At 41.5% G+C, this 20743-nt stretch overlaps 1 protein-coding gene across 1 annotated transcript in view; it reads left to right on the top strand.

The window, feature by feature from the left end:
• LOC126151236 (uncharacterized) overlaps positions 1-20743 on the top strand; it is a 349750-nt gene that overhangs the window by 158971 nt on the left and 170036 nt on the right. The window contains exon 8 of the mRNA XM_049915929.1: positions 1615-1788. Coding sequence (XP_049771886.1) covers positions 1615-1788 — 174 coding nt within the window. The remainder of the gene's footprint in view (positions 1-1614; positions 1789-20743) is intronic.

Consider the following 20743-nt stretch of genomic DNA (forward strand, 5'->3'; position numbering starts at 1 on the left):
TCCAAGAGCTCCATTACTTCTTCGGAAGGTTAAACTTCATCAAAGCCAAATATCCGCTTGATCTGAGGTTTCCCGACTGATTATACAACGCTCCCAAAATTACGAGGCATTTTATTTGTAAAGATTAGCAGACTGCCGCAAAGCACGAGCCTGCAGAGAAGAAGAATCATCGCCTGATTTCATTCTAACAAGTAAAATTTCAGAATCATTTTTGAGTGGCTGAGCTATGACTGTGGTTCCTATCATGAATGATTGATTGCTCGAACGAACTGAGAGCTTCAGAATTACGTAGATAGGAGAAAAAATTACAAGCTTAAACACTTCCGCTGGTCACCAGTCCCCAGACATGAGCATTGTTAAGCATATCGGGGATGCCTTTTAACGTGCTGTTCAAAAGAGATCCCCACCCCCTCGTACTCTTACGGATTTATGGAGAGCCCTGCAGGACTCATGGTATCAGTTCCCTCCACCTCTCTTTCAGATATTAGTTGAGTCCATGTCTTGCGGCTCTCCTGCGTGCTTGCTGGGCCACTTCACGATATTGGACAGGTGTACCATTTTCTTTGGCTCTTCAGTGTATAAAACTGTGTACAAGGAAGTGCGCCTGCGTTGAAAAGTGTGATTAGTAACTTCCTGATCGCTGGATTTTCCTTCCTGCGATATAAAAATGGAAATGTCGTGTGGCTAGGGCCTCCCGTCGGGTAGACCGTTCGCCTGGTGCAGGTCTTTCGATTTGACGCCACTTCGGCGACCTGCGCGTCGATGGGGATGAAATGATGATGATTAGGACAACACAACATCCAGTCCCTGAGCGGAGAAAATTTCCGACCCAGCCGGGAATCGGACCCGGGCCCTCAGGATTGACAGTCTGTCACGCTGACCACTCAGCTACTGGGGCGGACTTCCTGCGATAATAATCGTAAACATTAGGACGAATCGGATCTTGTGCAGACGAATAGCTATTGGTAATCCGCTTGTACACACGTTTTTTCCCATAGGTGTTAAGTTTCGATGGCTCTTCAGTTTCTTGTTCTTTGTTGAACATTTCCTTCCCAATCTTCGCAACGAAGTTTCTGTTTATATTCAGGGAAGCAGCAATTCTGTCGACCACTTTGGTAACGGAGAGCCTCAGACCGCCATTAAGTTTTTCATTTTCAGAGTAGGCATGTAACGCGCAAACCATTTCTCTTGACTGCTCTTGTATTGCGAGCCCCTTGCCAAGAGAACTTTTCCACTTACAACTTTCGACGAACTTCCCGCTCAAATCGTTCAGTACCATACAACGACTAACGGAAACAACAAATAACAGTACCAAAGAATAATGGAAACAACAAGTAACAGTAAAAACGAATAAAAGAATAACTCCCACAACGGTAAAAACGAACGCACAGAAGGTCACAGGGCGCAACGATCACAAAGGACAGCAAGGTGGCTGCAACTGAGAGCAGGAAGTGTTGTCTGTGGGGTAAAGGTTCGGCAACTTTGGAGATTTTACTGCAGCTGCAGGTTGCGTGGTATAGGCAGAAAGGTGGCCCGGGTCCGCTGGGCTCTTCCTCTCCTACTTCCGTCTTCGCTGTCAGTCGTAAAGTAATTTTGCGCGTGCGTGCCGCGCAGGGCTGGACGGTGGAGGGGGTGCTGGCGCTGCCCTCCTCGGCCGGGGTGCTGCTGGACCTTGGGCGCGGAGCCTCCGCCGCCGGCATCGCCATCACTGTCTTCCCCCGCGACATCGCGGGTAGCGCCTTCAGCCAGCAGGAATTCCACCTGAACAGTGACGTCATCAGCGTACAGGTAAGCTGCTTCTGCTGCTAGTCCTAGACGTGCTTAATACTACTGTGAATATATTGAAGCAGGGTTTCATGGCTCCTTTTCAAGTGTGACATCACGTTTCGTGATGGCCTCTCTGAACAGGTGCGGATTCAGGAGCTTCGTCAAGGGGGTCGTGACAACCCCTCCTGCCAGATGTATGCATTTTATTGAAAGTATTTACATTTACATATCCACTAAATACTAAAAGGTATCAGATAGATTATACATACAGGGTGTTACAAAAAGGTACGGCCAAACTTTCAGGAAACATTCCTCACACACAAAGAAAGAAAATATGTTATGTGGACAAGCGTCCGGAAACGCTTACTTTCCATGTTAGAGCTCATTTAATTACTTCTCTTCAAATCACATTAATCATGGAATCGAAACACACAGCAACAGAACGTACCAGAGTGACTTCAAACACTTTGTTACAGGAAATGTTCAAAATGTCCTCCGTTAGCGAGGATACATGCATCCACCCTCCGTCGCATGGAATCCCTGATGCGCTGATGCAGCCCTGGAGAATGGCGTATTGTATCACAGCCGTCCACAATACGAGCACGAAGAGTCTCTACATTTGGTACGGGGGTTGCGTAGACAAGAGCTTTCAAACGCCCCCATAAATGAAAGTCAAGAGGGTTGAGGTCAGGAGAGCGTGGAGGCCATGGAATTGGTCCGCCTCTACCAATCCATCGGTCACCGAATCTGTTGTTGAGAAGCGTACGAACACTTCGACTGAAATTCCAGGAGCTCCATCGTGCATGAACCACATGTGTCGTACTTGTAAAGTCACACCTTCTAGCAGCACAGGTAGAGAATCCCGTATGAAATCATGATAACGTGCTCCATTGAGCGTAGGTGGAAGAACATGGGGCACAATCAAGACATCACCAACAATGCCTGCCCAAACGTTCACAGAAAATCTGTATTGATGACGTGATTGCAAAATTGCGTGCGGATTCTTGTCAGCCCACACATGCTGATTGTGAAAAGTTACCATTTGATCACGTTGGAATGAAGCCCCATCCGTAAAGAGAACATTTGCAGTGAAATGAGGATTGACACATTGTTGGATGAACCATTCGCAGAAGTGTACCCGCGGAATCTGTCTCGATAGAAACGTAGCGCGCCACGGCTATTGCCCCGTGCTAATCCATACATCAAATGGGCATCCGCCAACTCCGCATTTGTAAACATTGCACTGACTGCAAAACCACGTTCGTGATGAACACTAACCAGTTGATGCTACGTACTGATGTGCTTGGTGCTAGTACTGTAGAGCAATGAGTCGCATGTCAACACAAGCACAGAAGTCAACATTACCTTCCTTCAATTGGACCAAGTGGGGGTGAATCGAGGAAGTACAGTACATACTGACGAAACTAAACTGAGTTCTAACATGGAAATTAAGCGTTTCCGGACACATGTCCACATAACATCTTTTCTTTATTTGTGTGTGAGGAATGTTTCCTGAAAGTTTGGCCATAACTTTTTGTCACACCCTGTATAATGGTAAGACAGAGATTTAGGAATCAGATTTTAAATTGTAAGACATTTCCAGGGGCAGATGTGGACTCTGACCACAATCTATTGGTTATGAACTGTAGATTAAAACTGAAGAAATTGCAAAAAGGTGGGAATTTAAGGAGATGGGACCTGGATAAACTGACTAAACCAGAGGTTGTACAGAGTTTCAGGGAAAGCATAAGGGAACAATTGACAGGAATGGGGGAAAGAAATACAGTAGAAGAACAATGGGTAGATCTGAGGGATGAAGTTGTGAAGGCAGCAGAGGATCAAGTAGGTAAAAGGACGAGGGCTAGTAGAAATGTTCCGAGGCATCAAGGGATCACTGAGGGATGAAGTAGTGAAGGCAGCAGAGGATCAAGCAGGTAAAAGGACGAGGGCTAGTAGACATGTTCTGAGGCATCAAGGGATCACAAATTTACCATTGGAGGGCAGCGTGGAGGGTAAAAATCGTAGAGGGAGACCAAGAGATGTATACACTAAGCAGATTCAGAAGGATGTAGGTTGCAAGACGTACTGGGAGATGAAGAAGCTTGCACAGGATAGAGTAGCATGGAGAGCTGTATCAAACCAGTCTCAGGACTGAAGACCACAACAACAACAATCCACCAGTTTCCAGGTTTCTAATTTTCAGGAAATAGTACTGAGGAACAAATATTGCAATTGATTCAAGAAAATTGCCAGCTATGATTAAAACAGGATACATTTTAGAATGAGATTCTCATTCTGGAAACATCCCCCAGGCTGTGGCTAAGCTATGTCTCCGCAATATCCTTTCTTTCAGGAGTGCTAGTTCTGCAAGGTTCGCAGGAGAGCTTCTGTAAAGTTTGGAAGGTAGGAGACGAGGTACTGGCAGAAGTAAAGCTGTGAGTACCGGGCGTGAGTCGTGCTTCGGTAGCTCAGTTGGTAGAGCACTTGCCCACGAAAGGCAAAGGTCCCGAGTTCGACTCTCGGCCGGGCACACAGTTTTAATCTGCCAGGAAGTTTCATATCAGCGCACACTCCGCTGCAGAGTGAAAAACTCATTCTGGAAACATCCCCCAGGCTGTGGCTAAGCCATGTCTCCGCAATATCCTTTCTTTCCGGAGTGCTAGTTCTGCAAGGTTCGCAGGAGAGCTTCTGTAAAGTTTGGAAGGTAGGAGACGAGGTAGTGGCAGAAGTAAAGCTGTGAGTACCGGGCGTGAGTCATGCTTCGATAGCTCAGATGGTAGAGCACTTGCCCGCGAAAGGCAAAGGTCCCGAGTTCGAGTCTCGGTCGGGCACACAGTTTTAATCTGCCAGGAAGTTTCAGGATACTTTTTGTTTAACCACAAGGCTGCATCGAGACCGTATCTCCCTGAGAGAATATTCCTGCCAGGAAAAGGCGAGGCCCCCTGTCACCCTTTGATTGTACCTGCTGTCAACAAGAAACTCACACATTTCAGGAGTCCACAGGTAGAACTGGGAATTCACAGGCGTTTAGTGAGACAAAATGGGGAGATCTTCCAATTAGGAAATAAAGACAAAGGCTGCCTTTCTGTAGCTGTAGTGAAAGAAAGAGCATCATCGCCAGTAGTGGGACAATGTATGTTCTGGTGTAGTTTGTTAGTCATGTTGCACACGTTCAGGTGCAAACTCGATTGATTCATGACCTCCTCTCCCTCCCTTAACCTACTATTCTGCTAAATAGCTTATGACACCCTAAGGGTTGCTTTATGGCTCCCTGGGGATAATCGCCGGCCACAGTGGTCTAGCAGTTCTGGTGCTGCAGTCCGGAACCGCGGGACTGCTACGGTTGCAGGTTTGAATCCTGCCTCGGGCATGGGTGTGTGTGATGTCCTTAGGTTAGTTAGGTTTAAGTAGTTCTAAGTTCTAGGGGACTTATGACCTAAGATGTTGAGTCCCATAGTGCTCAGAGCCATTTGAACCATTTGAACCTGGGGATAATCTATCCTTCTGCAAGACCCCACTCCATTCCCCCTCCCCATCCTCCCCCACCTCTCCATAAAACTCCATTATTCACACTGCCCATCCACCAATCCAAGTACACTGTGAGGGCTGAATTATTCGATTAGTACCTTCCTGTTCTATGAATTTGATTGACTGATTAATTAAATCGATAAATTAACCCCTCCCCCTGGGAAAGCCCCCAGCCCTCCCCCTCCCCACCTGGAAACTGGTGGGTGGGTGCTGGAGAGGAGGTGTCTTATGACAGGAAATTCAATTGTGTAGTAAACGATATACTGTTTATTTATAAAATTCATTTTTCAGGGACTGGATCTCCGTCTTTCCCACCATTCTCTGCTGTTTGCAAAGATGCAGGCCTTATAAAATACATCGAAAAGGAGTAATTAAAATCAATCGCTTTCGCTGTGCGGGATTGGCTGAGCGATCTAAGGCGCTGCAGTCATGGACTGTACAGCTAGTCCTGACGGAGGTTCGAGTCCTCCCTTGGGCATGGGTGTGTGTGTTTGTCCTTAGGATAATTTAGGTTAAATAGTGTGTAATCTTAGGGACTGATGACATTAACAGTGGAGTCCCATAAGATTTCACACACATTTGAACATTTTCAATCGCTTTTTTTTTAAATTCTGATTGTACAAGAAATACCATCAACACAACTCACCGTACATTATTTCACTGTTAAAACTACTTCTTCTGTCGATGAAGTATCGTTGTAGCCCCTCTGACGGCTGCAATTCTCCAAATTAGTTGAAACAGTAGACATTATTTGTATGTTTCTTAACACACTACACACATTGGGTTTCTGGTTCCCCAGCAACATCTAAATTCACAATTCCCCATTCTCTGGATTTCCACATAGTCTTCGGTAATGTATTCCGCATGAACAGATCACTGAATCTTGGAATGCTGATTTTTTTCCTGAGAAACCTGAGAAGATCTATATTTGTTAGCGATCTATCTGGCAGGACAGGTAACGGGCTTTTTATTGTTTATGAAGAGATCAAGTCCATTCTTGTACTGTTTCAAGTACTCTCCTTTCTGATGACTGCTGCTTCCATCATGCAATTATATCTTCTTGCTTCCTCTAGCTGCTCCTGGGAGTTCTGTGCATTCTTCACTGAACTGCCAATAGCCGCAGCACCACCAGCCAGTGAACCCATCGCTGAGAGACCTGTAAGGGCAGGAATGAGGAGGGCGACAATTCTACCTGATGTCTTGGGTATCATCAGAACCATGGGTGCTTTAACGGGTCCTTTATGATTCAGGGCGCCTTTACCTGCGTACATCACTGTCAGCATACAGTGTTTTAAACGTACTTTCTCCTTCTTAATCATTGTCTTCTTCTTCTTCAGTGCATGACGAGCAGTATTCATAACTTTCTTGAAATTCATCACCAATAAGTCTAACTTAATTTTACCATGCATTGTTTTATCGACTACAAATGCTGCAATGCCCTGTCCTATACCAATATTCTTTCTTGCATGCATTGGCTTGACTTTATCCGCTAAAATTCGATCTGCAACGTGACGTCCTAGGAGATCTTTATGATTTGCCTATGCAATGTCATGTTCCAAACACGCCTTGTCAAGCAGGTTAATCCCCTTGTCACCATGACCCAAACGTTTTTCTAGCGATGTATCAGGTCCACAGTAATTACACCCAAGAATATGCAATTCGATGGGTAATTTGTCGAGAATACCACCGCTTCCTAAAATGCGTCTTCTATTACGCATGTTATGCTATTGCGTCGGTTGTGTTCTGTGCATTCCATTACATAGCAAATCATCAGCGTCAGTCTAGCTGTTTTGTATCGCAGGAAAACCTAGCCATTGACCTTGGGCTGTATTCCCTCGACGTCTTATGACACAGTCTATGAGAAACACATTTGGTTCTGAGCTCTTCTGCATTTCGTTGGTGGAAAAGCACCCTGAAATTTCAGTGCCATTACCATGCTTTAAGATTTAAATTCTGGGATTTGTTTGTTCTCTGCACTATGTAAACTCTATCTGTATCACCCGGCCAATTTGTGAGGCATGATGTCTCAAATGCTGTTTTGTGTTTTGAGATACATACCAAATCACCCGTAGTAAATTTCGGGTTACATTTTAATACTACAGTACACCATATCCATGAGTCCATTAACATGAACATCAATTCGTTTGGTCTTATTCTTATTATCCTATGTTTGGTTAGATCATACTGTACTATTGTTTCTGGGAGGATATCTGTCTATTTGTATGAGCCGCGAAGGTTAAAACATATCCAAATTTCACCTTTTATTGTTCTGTTCAGACATTCCATGATATTCACCTTCAGACAGTTGAATCTTGAGTTGAATCATACTCTTGAAATACCTACTGTAAAACTCTCCCTGTGGTCGGTTTGTAGGTTGTCCAGGTGTCGATTCATGCCTGTCTGCAACAAACCCTCAAACACATCCACGATATTTCTCCCCATTTTTATTTTAACGGATAACACCTTGGCAAATCTGGAATATTATCAATAGCCATCAAAGCATATTTGAATCCATTTTTCTCATGTGAATATTCTTCTTTCTTATCCATGAGATCAGCCTGCCATAAGTCATTCAAACCTTTAATCATAACATGCCTACAAGTGTATGTTTTGCATGCTGGTTTGTGCACTTCTCGAACTACTGCTACTCTCTTATACTCTCTTATACTTCTCTCTATATTCTCTAAAAATACTGAGAAATCTTATTCATTACTGTTGGCACTACACACACTGGCAGATGACGTTCATCGGGCATTCGCCATACCCACACTTTGCCATCGCATCGCCACATTCTGTACTGTAATTCGTCACTCCATACAACGTTTTTCCACTGTTCACTTGTACAATGTTTACGCTCCTTACACCAAATGAAGCGTCGTTTTGCATTTGCTAGCGTGATGTGTTGCTTATGAGCAGCTGCTCAACCATGAAATCGAAGTTTTCTCACCTCCCACTTAACTATCATAGTACTTGCAGTGGATTCTGATGCAGTTTGGAATTCCTGTGTAATGGTCAGGATAGATGTCTGCCTATTACACATTACAACCCGATTCAACTGTCGGTGGCCTCTATCAGTCAACAAACGAGTTCCACCTGTGCGCTTTTGTGCTGTACGTGTCCCTTCACGTTTCCACTTCACTATCACATCAGAAACAGTGGACCTAGGGATGTTTAGGAGTGTGAAAATCTCGCCTACAGACATACGACACCTGACCATGTTCGAAGTCCGTGAGTTCCATGGAGCGCCCCATTCTGCTCTCTCACGATGTCTAATGACTACTGAGGTCGCTGATACGGTATACCTGGCAGTAAGTGTCAGCACAATGCACCTAATATGGAAAACGTATGTTTTATGGGGGTGTCCGGATACTTTTGATCACATGGTGTATTTCATCATACACCTCCATATATTTGGGTGAAAATTTTGCTGTTTTTGAGGGTTTTAGGAAAATGAAGTTCAATAGACTTCGTGTTCTTTCAAATTCCCTGTCCCAATCTGTACTGTTTTCTCATTTAAAGTTATAGGTTGTGTGCCCAATATGCATGGTTTTCCGTCACTGACACCACATGTTCCTAGCGTCGCTGCGATGATTAATAAAAACGGCAATAGCATTATCGTCGTCGTTGCGTAATTTCGCTAAGAATTCATCGAGATATTTAGTAGCTGGTTAAAACGTTTCTCGCAGTGTCCGCTCTTTGTCCAAATGTCCTAACCCCAGCAACTGTAACTTCTCTCAAACAGTCTTTCATGCAGCGATGACCTTATGCATAGTGGACATCTTGCTATATACTAAGCTGACTGCTTTGCAGGCTGCACCTTATATATATTTCACTCAACCTTTCAGTTAAGTCACGTACTTGCTTTTCAGTTCCATCAATCTTTACAGAATTATTGGGTGTACATCTCTAGTTTCTTAACCCTCACATCTAATTCGTTGATCTGTCTCAGTAGGGTCTGGGCATACATCTCTGGCTTCTTAACATTAGATTCGAGAGACTGAAATTTTCCATCTACGTATGTGAAAACACACTCTGTGTCTATGCACACTTACCCTTTCGGGCTGAGTGCCTGACATACAAGCGAGCTTGTCCATGGTGTGATGCATATTGCCATACTCATAATTTTTTCATAGCTATATATACAGAAACTCCTGGAAGTTCCATCTATACCTAACGTCTTTCAGTTTTCTTGCTTTATCAATACCAAGAAAACCATACTGTGTATGATTGCAGCAATCTGCACATATCTTTATAAAATCGTTGAGTGACATGTCGGTTCCTATATGTGCCTAGAAGCTATAATGAGATTTGCATTATCACTCACCAACTGTTTTGGGGTTCTGAAATATGTCTGACTCAAATAAAATACGTTAATACCCATAAAAAGACAAAAACAAAGATGTTGTAGAATTTTATCGAGGTTTTCCACTGCAACATAATCAAATGTGAACAGTGTGTCTGGCTTCACATTAATGGTGGGGGAATTTGACTGCTTTGACTGAATGTCATGTATGTTACACCATCAGCACCCTGCAGTATCTTTTGCACTAGCTGGTGCTTCGGCTGAAACGGCATTTTTGAAAATACACATATATGCTCAAAGCAAACTCCATCTGGGTGTGTTAGTAGTGACATGAGAACATTTGTCCTGGGACAGTTGGATGGACCTACAACTATTGCTCTTATGTTATCAAGTAGGAGTACCCCATTCTTCTTCTTCTTCCATTCTCCTTCTGCACCACCAAAGAAACAGTCACTTACAACAAACTGCTGATGCTTCACCGCCCAGCCATAATACTGCCGATTTCGCAGTGTGTGTGGGGAGGGGGGCAAGGGGAGGGCTGGGTCATTTCCCAAAGGGGGAGAGGGTTAACTAATATATCGATTTAATTAGCCAGAGTGATAGAGTGGGACGGGATATTCGAATAATGAAGATCTGAAAGTGTACTTGTATTGGCAAGGGGGAATGGGGAGTGTAGGAGGTTTCCAGGGAAGAGAAGGGGTAGGGGGAGGGGTGAGGGCTTCCTAAGAAGGACAGATTATCTGCAGGGGGTTAGAAATCAACCCTCAGAACAATGTGTTAAGAGGAGCAGGAGTGTCTCATAAATCAATCAAGTTGGCCCCTGAATGTATGCAACCCACACTAACGAAATGCAGCAGAATGTACATTGTCCCACTACTCCTCCCATTAATAGTACCCCCCTCCCATGTTTATATGTTCACATAACCATAGCTTACAGACATTTCCCCTGTTTAAAGCATTCCCTGCATTTACATGTCTACATAGTGATAGTCTATAGATATTCTCCCCATTTACGGTATTTGCCTATTTATATAGTCAGTTAGCTGTAGTCTACAAACATTTCCCCATTTAGAATACACTCCCAATTTTCATGTTTACATACCAATAATCTACAGAGAATCCTCCCATTTACAGCATTACCCTATTTACATGTTCACACAGCTTAGTCTATAGATATTCTCCCAGTTTACATCATTCCTTCCACCCCATTTACAATTTTACAAAGCCATAATCTATATACATTCTCCCAATTTATAGCATTTCATCCATTTACGTGTTCACATAGCCATAGTCTACAGACCCCCCCCCCCCCTTTACAGCATTACCTCATTTCCATATTCGCACAACCATAGTCTATAGATATTCTCCCAATTCACAGGATTCTCCAATTTAAATGTTCACATAGCCATAGTCTATGAAGATGTGTTCACAACATACTACTAAGTACAACAACGAATATGGTAAACGAATATGGTGAGTGCACACTTCGATTTTATATTTTATAAATTATGATGTCATAGTTGTGAAAGTTCCCTTTATCATAGATCTTAAATCAATTGCATGATGATCGAATGTCTCAAACCTTCTGACAAAACCTTTTAAAATTGTTTTTTCGTTATTTTTTTTGTTTTTCGTTATTGCAATATTTTTCAAGTTATGCTGAACTTCGATTTTATATTTTATAAATTATGATGTCATAGTTGTGAAAGTTCCCTTTATCATAGATCTTAAATCAATTGCATGATGATCGAATGTCTCAAACCTTCTGACAAAACCTTTTAAAATTGTTTTTTCGTTATTTTTTTTGTTTTTCGTTATTGCAATATTTTTCAAGTTATGCTGAACTTACTAAGCAGTAAGCACATTATTATTATTATTATTATTGCTATCTTTTTCGTTTGGAGCTACTTAGCGCCAGGAAGCTCGTTTTGACTCATTATGTTGGTCTTCTGTTTCTCCTTTGACCAGAAAGCTCTGATTATCTGACTCTGAGCAAGATCCTCTTCTCTGTCACTTCGGTGTGCTGGTTCAAATGGTTCAAATGGCTCTAAGTACTATGGGATTTAACATCTGAGGTCATCAGCCCCCTAGACTTAGAACTACTTAAACCTAACTAACCTAAGGACATCACACAAATCCATGCCAGAGGCAGGATTCGAACCTGCGACCATAGCAGCAGCGCGGTTCCGGACTGAAGCGCCTTGAACCGCTCGGCCACAGCGGCCAGCTGTGCTGGTTCAAATGGCTCTGAGCACTATGGGACTCAATTTCTGAGATCATCAGGCACCCAGAACTTAGAACTACTTAAACCTAACTAACCTAAGGACATCACACACATCCATGCCCGAGGCAGGATTTGAACTTGCGACTGTAGCGGTCTCGCGGTTCCAGACTGTAGCGCCTAGAACCGCACGGCCACTCCGTCTGGCTGTGCCGGTTCCTGTGGTCCTTTTGCTGATAAGGGATAAGGGCGATACCGCTTGTAGAGTGACGTGCCGGAATTTGGACTGGTGCTGTATGATTTCTAGAGGAATTTCAAGTTTCGCGAGGTCCAGTTTCACTGTGGTGATCTGTTTGTTGTTGGAGGCCATTCCTCTGCCTGTCGTGATGAATATCTTATTTGTGAGTCTGCATTAAGACATTTTTCTATAGTTTATTGTTAGTATTATTAAAATCGTAGTCACTTGGGCTACAATAAATGTGGGAATCACAGCAGATTGTATTTTATTTTGAAGGAAGGGTAGGAGAAAGAGGTTTGACCCCTCCCCCTCCCTCACACTACACCCCCCCCCCCCGCACACACACACAAAAATTCGATAAAGCGAATATCGCAATGACCTAATCTGGGACCGTTCTGTGGAATGGTTATGTAAAATAACGCTTTTAATATCATTTGTTTGTAACGGGAAGCAAACTGATGCTTTCCGTAGACACTGGCCGCATGAAAGACGTGATGTGGACTATTTGTTTGGTCTGACTCTAACTACATAAAGCAACAGCGAAACTGCGAGTATCTGCTGAGACACCAGACAAAATGCGGCTGACGACCCATAGGAGAGACACTCTCTATACTCGTAATATATACTACCTCACAAAAAATGAAAGAGGAGAAAGAACCATGAGAGGGCATGTAATGTTATTTTGGTGATTTCAGTATCAAGTGCAGTTTGAAAAGAATTTGGCGTTATGAGTCCACAAATCGCTAGGACATATCATTCCCTCTGGGCTGGATTCGGTTGGGAAGGATGTCGAAGGCCGACATTGTAAATGGTTCTTGTTGATATTCTGGTTACTGGCACTCTGACATGGCCAATGTCATAGCTGGTCCAACAAATGTTCTATAGGGGGCAGATCTGGGGATCCTGCTACCATTAGAGTACCTCAACATCACGCAGACATTTCAGGGAGACATATTCCACGTGTGGAAGAGCATTGTCTTGTTGAAAAATAGCACTACGATACTGTCACATGATTGGTAGCACATGAGTAAGCAGGATGGCCTTGATGTACCGTTGTGCCTCAGTCACTGCCAGCCTAACATGAAGTCCTATCTGCCAAACTCTCCATGACTCTTCTTTTTTTGTCTGGGGTGGTGGATGAATCTTTATGCAGATAACGATAAGTATGTGTTACTTCTCTGTATACTCTTGGGCCATAGTGCAGATAGAGTCCACAAAATTTGTAAACCGACTTACATAAAACATGTGCATGAACATCTATGGTCGTCATTCAAGATGAATGGTTATTCTAACAAGAGAAAGATAGAGCACTTTGCCCTAGGGAGAAAAATCAGTACCAATGAGGAACGACTACCGCCCAAATGGAAAGTTTCCCTTCCATTCATCAGTACGATTACAGATCGCATTGGCAAAGTGACAAGGAAGTATGGTGTGTAAAAGTAATTCAGACCCACCAAGAAGATGTAAGAATGTTTAAGATCAGCAAAAGATAGACAACGTCCTTTGGCTACACTGGATGTATATAGAATCGCTTGTAGTTGTGGACTGCTTTATACTGATATCACAAAAAGAAGTATTAACAGCTGTCTCGTTGAACACAAGAGGATTTTCCGCCTGGGACATGCAGAAACATCTGCCGTTGCGGAATATCTTGAGCAAGAGTGTGATCATGAACTAAAATTCACTGAGATGAGTGTTATATGGGAGACATCACATTTTCATGCTCTTATGTATAGAGAGGCTATTGATATTTATAAACACCATAATAATTTTAACTGAAAGGAGCAAGGCATTAAATGAGATAAAATTTGGATGTCAATCTTGGAATGCAAGATTTGATAACAGTAAAATAAAAAGTTAGGAAAATGAAGTACTTTATCCATTAGAAATGTTTTTGTGTTTTTTTTTAAAGATTATAAAGAAATTATGTGGGATGGAGATTTAACAGTTATTTTTACTTTAAGTTGTAGTGCTGGTGATGCTATTGGTTAGAGGATCTAATAAAAATGATGCTGGAGTCGAAACAAAATGTACTTTACCAAATGGAGGAAAAATTGTTATTGGAAAATATGGAAATTAGAGCACCTGTTGTTAAACATGATCCAAATTATGAACTAGAATTAGAACAAGAATGATAAAAAAATCCTAAAATACTGGTATCTTTCATTGGATTACAAACTATAGAAATCACCAGATTGAGTACTATAAATAATTTTCAGATACATATAACAAATCATAATTCAACATAATTTGATATGCCTTATTTTATTTTAGTTGTTTTTCAAACAAAAGAAAAATAATCAATTGGTTGATTCATAATTATTTGGTATTTCTGAATTACAAAATATTTATCTAAATAATGAAAGAAATATAAATTTTCCTCAAGAATTAGATATGCCAAATACTTTTTAAAAGCTTATGATTCATTTCATGATTTTAAATGAGCAACACAATTAAATGTAGGTGTTCATATAAATCCATGTAATTTCAGTACAAATTATCCTATTTATGTTATAAATATGAGTCAAAAATAAAATATTATTGCAAATGAAAAAACGACTATGAAATTATGTGCTACTTTTAAATGATACAATTTCTAATGATACTTTAGCTTATATAATTTTCTTAGGGAAACAAGAATTTAACTGATGATGTTCAACATAGGATACTGATTGAGAATTTTTTAAAAATTATTTCGAATTTTCACATTTATTTTTTGGTTATTGAATGAGAAAATTTCGAGAATAATATATAAACTTCTATATATTTTGTATTATATTTGGAAAATTACAATAATCATAATATTTTTTCGATAAATCATTATTATCTCAATAAAGATGTATTAATAAATTATTATGATTTTTTATGATAAATCCAGTATTTTACAGTAAAAAAAGATAATTTGACTTTTCTGTTTCTTGCCAACTATCTATAAATTTTTTTGTAAGTAATAAGAAATATCCTTTCGTAGTCATCATATAATTTTACATTCACTATCCTCCTTATGTTTTTTATTTCTCAGATATTCTGTAGTTAAAAATGGTTTTAAATAATTTTTACAAATATTACATTTAACTTTTTTCTCATGGTTTATTATGTATATTTTCGTCAAATTTAAATTCATCTCATATATCAGTCATATTTTTTATTTGTTAAAATTTATTAGTTTTTAAAAAATGGCTGGCCGAAGTGGCCGTGCGGTTAAAGGCGCTGCAGTCTGGAACCGCAAGACCGCTATGGTCGCAGGTTCGAATCCTGCCTCGGGCATGGATGTTTGTGATGTCCTTAGGTTAGTTAGGTTTAACTAGTTCTAAGTTCTAGGGGACTAATGACCTCAGCAGTTGAGTCCCATAGTGCTCAGAGCCATTTAAAAAATGCATTGAATGGTGAGTTTTTAAAGCTTTTTGTAACAATTTATAAGGAAAAATTTTATTAGATTTCTTTGAAATAACAAATTAAATTAAAAAACCAAAAGAATTAAAATATTAAAATGCTCAAAAATTTTAAAAAATTGAAAAACTTAAAAATAATTAAAACTTAAAAAATATTGGGTTGACTGACCTCAAAATTGGGGCAGTGTAAGCAATTTCTATATACTACTGTATCTGCCATTAATCATCAGTCACATGTCTATAAGCGTTCACTATAAAAAAAAATTCATTGTAATTTTAACAGCATTATTCAGGCTACATTCTTTTTGTTTTTTCTCTATTACATGTAGGTAACACTCAAACCGGATACTTACGATTTCTGGTGTTGGACTTGACTGTGTGAAACGTCACATGTGCACACTGTGGTGCATGGAAACAAGTGTCAGGCACGGCCTCTCTGGCACTGCTCAGTACGTCTTGGATTTGGTGTGTTCTTCTCGGTAAAGGGCGACATTTCGTTTAGTAGTGCCATAAGATACTTAGAATTTGGTGAGGCTTATTTTGGTCAGCACGAATTTTTTCTATTTGGAAAAATCACGGTGTAAAGCGCTCTTCGTCGTTCGCTTGTTGTATAAAGGGAGTTCACAGATCCAGTGACTATTTGTACAGAAAGAGGTAGCTAGCAACTTACCGTCGCTATGAGTGGAAATTGCAGAGGGGAATGATGAGAACCATCAGTCTCTATTATGTAGTGTCGAAATTGACAAGTACTGCAAGTTTCCTACGAAGCGCCATTACAATAGCATGCAGAAAGAATTTAAAGATTTAGTTGACGATGAAAGAGCTGGAACTTGTAAAGATCGACAGACGAATTGTATGGGATTCATTGTTCTGTACACCAAGAAGCACTTTGTGTTAAGTACGCAGACATGAAACACTGGTGGAATTGTTATTATTACATCGGCTGTTTGAACAGGTGGAACCTAACAAAGAGTATAGAGACTATTACTGCAAAGTACGTTGGTTAAGTCAAAGAACGTTTTTGGAACGAGTATTCGATTTAAAACCCGCTACTACTAAATTTCTGAAGCAAAAAGGAAAGCAACAACGAAAATTAGAAAATCTAGAATGGATTGCCGACCTTGAATTCTAAAGAACTTAGACCGCAGTCTGCCCTCAGTAAGACACAGAAAGGTGAGAAACAACTAATTGATTTCACGGAGGAAGTGGATAAATTTAAAAAGAAATTCGCACTATTGGAGGGACAACTTCTGACAAGGGACGCTGTCCATTTCCCTGCGTTCACTGGCGTTAAGGAAAACGTGAATTTCAAAGAATCCATTGTGGCTTTGTAAGAATACTTACAGGAACAGCTTTCTGTACGTTTGAGGTCTTAAGTCTGGTTTTGAGCGCTTTTCGAGACCGTTTGCCATTTCAGTTGAAAGAGCCATGTGCATTTGCATATGGAACTGGTCCATTTGCAATCTTATAACCATTTTAAAGACAAATTGTTTTACATTCAAACTGTGCAGGAATTCTACTTTTGTTTTCCACAGGAAACGTCTTCATAGTGAAGTTACAAACGTGATATCAGTTTTGATCAAAATGTAGGATGAACGTTAACAAAACCGACAAACTGCAGGGATGGACTCCTGACTGGAAATGGAGGAAACAAGGTCCTATGAACACGTCTAAAAGTAGACAGTGAGCGTGCAATGACTGCAAATCGTACCAGAAAACAGTGAAGAGCTGCATCGCATCCACGTCACAACAGATATTCAAAGTGGTTTCCATGAGATGTAATGCACACGTTCACACGTCGTATCATGGACTACCACACTCTTTCGGACGTTTTGGTCTCTCTCTAGTGTCACAGGTGTCTTGAACACGCTGTTGAAGGGTCAGCACATCAGGAACTTGTTCGACATACACAACGCTTTTCAGAGGCCCCCTAGAGGTAAAAATACAAGAAGTTTGTTTCTGGTCATCTAGCAGGCCGCGCTACAGGGCATCTGAGGAAGATGCTGAGATGTCAGCGAACTGTAATGCGGAAGCAGGGTGGTGCTCCGTCATGCAGAAACCGTATAACCTGCCGTATTGCCAAAGGCACATTATCAAGCAACCCAGACAATCTGTAGGAAGTCAAGGTACGTTCCTTCGTCGAGACATTGTGGAATATCATTGTACTGGGGTTCGTCTCAATATCCGGTAGGAACTGATCCTCCACATCTGGTGTACACACAATACGCCGTCTCCCTGTACGTTCACCTGTCTGAAAGGGCCTATGAGCACACAAACCTCCCAAAAAGGGCTTGAAATGTATTGTTTTGTGGTTGGTGTCTGTGAGGGTACTGGTTTTTGTATACCGTGCGACCTCTCGACCGTTTACATCTGCTTGGGCGTACACCATCTCGCCTTGTTCCCGACATGAATACCGGACCATTCTGCTGTTTACAATACGCTGTGTCAGTCACACAGCCTGTAACACACAAGAAACACACGGCACTTGGTCAGAGGAGCTTACATTCGTCAGCACCATCTACCGCTGCAACGACACATTTCCGGACACATGTTCATTTGATCTTTTTCCTTGCATTTCCAGTCAGAAATCCGTCCCTGCCGATTGTCGGTTATTAGCCTTCATCCTGTATGTGCGTGAAAGGGATTTTTCGATTGTGAAACTAAATGAGTCATGACTATTTGCCAACCTGCTTAGCAAGAACCTGTGAAACTCTCTGCATCTGTACGCATGCTGATAATTTCTGTAAGATAAACATTTTATTGTATCTTCAGCGCAGCATAAATCATTAAATAACACTGAAAACTTGTTTCTGTGTTGAAAAAATTATATATAAAACAAACCGACATGCAACTCTCGCAGTTTCTCCCCTTTCTGCGTCTTCGCAGTCAGACAACGTAGTATCCCCGGAAGTGTGTTCTCAAGTGAAAGAGATTTGCAAGGGTGCAGAGTTCTTGGCATTGGATGAAACTGGGGATATACCATTAGGCTATCGGAGGAACATCATCCACATAATTCCAAACACAGAAAGGCCCGACAAGTGCGAGAATTATCGGACAATCAGCTTCACAGCCAATGCATCCAAGTTTCTGACAAGAATAATAAACAAATAATGAGAAATAAAACTGACCATCAGTTTGGCTTTAGGGAAGGTAAAGCCACCAGAAAGGCAAGTCTGACATAGCGCTTGATAACAGAAGCAAGACTGAAGAAAAATCAAGCCATTTCCTCTGATTTGCCGAGGTGCAAAAAACGTTCGATAATGTAAAGTAGTGCAAGATGTTCGAAATTCTGAGAAAGATAGGTGTAAGCTGCAGGGAAAAACTGGTAATATACAATGTGAACAAGAACCAAGAGGGAACAGTAAGACAGGAAGATCAACAAAAAGCGCTCGGATAAAAAGGATGTAAGACATGGATGCAGTCTTTTGCCTCTAATGTTCAGTCTGTACGGCGGAGAGCTAATGACGGAAACAAAGGAAGATTAAAGGGTGCTAATAAATTTCACGGTGAAAGGACATCAATGATAAGATTCGCTGATGACATTGTTATCCTCAGTGAAAGGGAAAAAAATGGCTCTGAGCACTATGGGACTCAACAGCTGTGGTCATTAGTCCCCTAGAACTTAGAACTACTTAAACCTAACTAACCTAAGGACATCACACACATCAATGCCCGAGGCAGGATTCGAACCTGCGACCGTAGCAGTCGCGCGGTTCCAGACTGCGCGCCTAGAACCGCGAGACCACCGCGGCCGGCTCAGTGAAAGGGAAGAAGAATTACAGGATCGGGTGAATTGATTGAATACTCTAATGAGTACAGAATTTGGATTGAGAGTAAACTGAACAGAGGCGAATGTAATGAGAAGTAGCAGAAATGAGAACAGCGAGAAACTTAACATCGGAATTGAGGATCACGAAGTAGATGAAGTTAAGAAATTCTGCCACCTAGGCAGCAAAATAAACCACGACGGACGGAGCAAGGAGGACATAACAAGCGCACTAGCAGTGGCAAGGAAGGACCTTCCTGGCCAAGAGAAGTGTACTAGTGTCAAACAAAGGCCTTATTGTAAGGAAGAGATTTCTGAGAATGTACGTTTGGAGCACAGCATTGTATGGCAATAAAAATGAAGTATGGGAAAACCGATAAAGAAGAGACTCGAAGCATTTGCGACGTGGTGCTGTTGAAGGATGTTGAAAATTAGGTGCAGTGGTAAGGTATGGAATGAGGAGGATCTCAGCAGAATCGACGAGGAAAGGAACGCAGGGAAAACATGGACAGAAAGAAGGGACAAAATGATAGGACATGTGGTAAGATATCATGGAATATCTTCCATGGTACTAGAGGGAGCTGTAGAGGGTAAGTACTGTAGAGGAAGACAGTGATTGGAATACATCCTGCAAACAACTGAGGACGTAGGTTGCAAGGAAACTGAAGGCACAGGAGAGGAATTCGCGGCGGGCCTCATCAAACCGGTCAGAAGACAGATGAGTCAGAAGAAATTTGTGCATGAAGAACGCGTCTGGTATTCGAGTATTCACCTCACAAAATATCCAGTGCTATCAAATCTGATGTTCCACAAAAAGGCGAGTTTGACTCAGGTGTAGTAACGTGCGTGAAAGTAATGCTACGTTCGACAATGGACTAGGGAGAAGCCACGTTACGCTCGCTAGCATGTCTGTATAAGAACACTGAAGCGAACTAGTGCTGTGGATTACATGCAGTTTGAACTTCTTAAAGTAATTACAAGCGTAAGATGTTATCATTAGCCGGCCGGAGTGGCCGAGCGGTTACAGGCGCTACAGTCTGGAACCGCACAACCGCTACGGTCGCAGGTTCGAATCCTGCCTCGGGCATGGATGTGTGTGATGTCCTTAGGTTAGTTAGGTTTAAGTAGTTCTACGTTCTAGGGGACTTATGACCACAGCAGTTGAGTCCCATAGTGCTCAGAGCCATTTTTTTTGTTATCATTAGAACCAAATTCAGTTTAAACTCGATGTATGTTAGCTTACGATAGCAATAGTGCATTTGCGCGGAAATTTATCTTAACAGAAAATAAATAATTTAATTCGATAATCTAATTTTAGTTCCTAGTTCGGTCTTTTCAGTTAGCATAAGCTTCAAGTCATAATTCAAATGCAGTTAACAGAAAATTATTCATTATGCCATTAGCATCTCCTATCACATTTAACGACGAAGTCTTCTCTCTCGATGTGTTGTTTATTATCTTCTGCATTCATTTTCTCATACTATACTGCTGTCCATCAAAATTGCAAAACGATGGACGAGGCATGCTA

This window comes from Schistocerca cancellata, chromosome 2, assembly GCF_023864275.1.
Source record: "Schistocerca cancellata isolate TAMUIC-IGC-003103 chromosome 2, iqSchCanc2.1, whole genome shotgun sequence".
Lineage (NCBI taxonomy): Eukaryota > Metazoa > Arthropoda > Insecta > Orthoptera > Acrididae > Schistocerca > Schistocerca cancellata.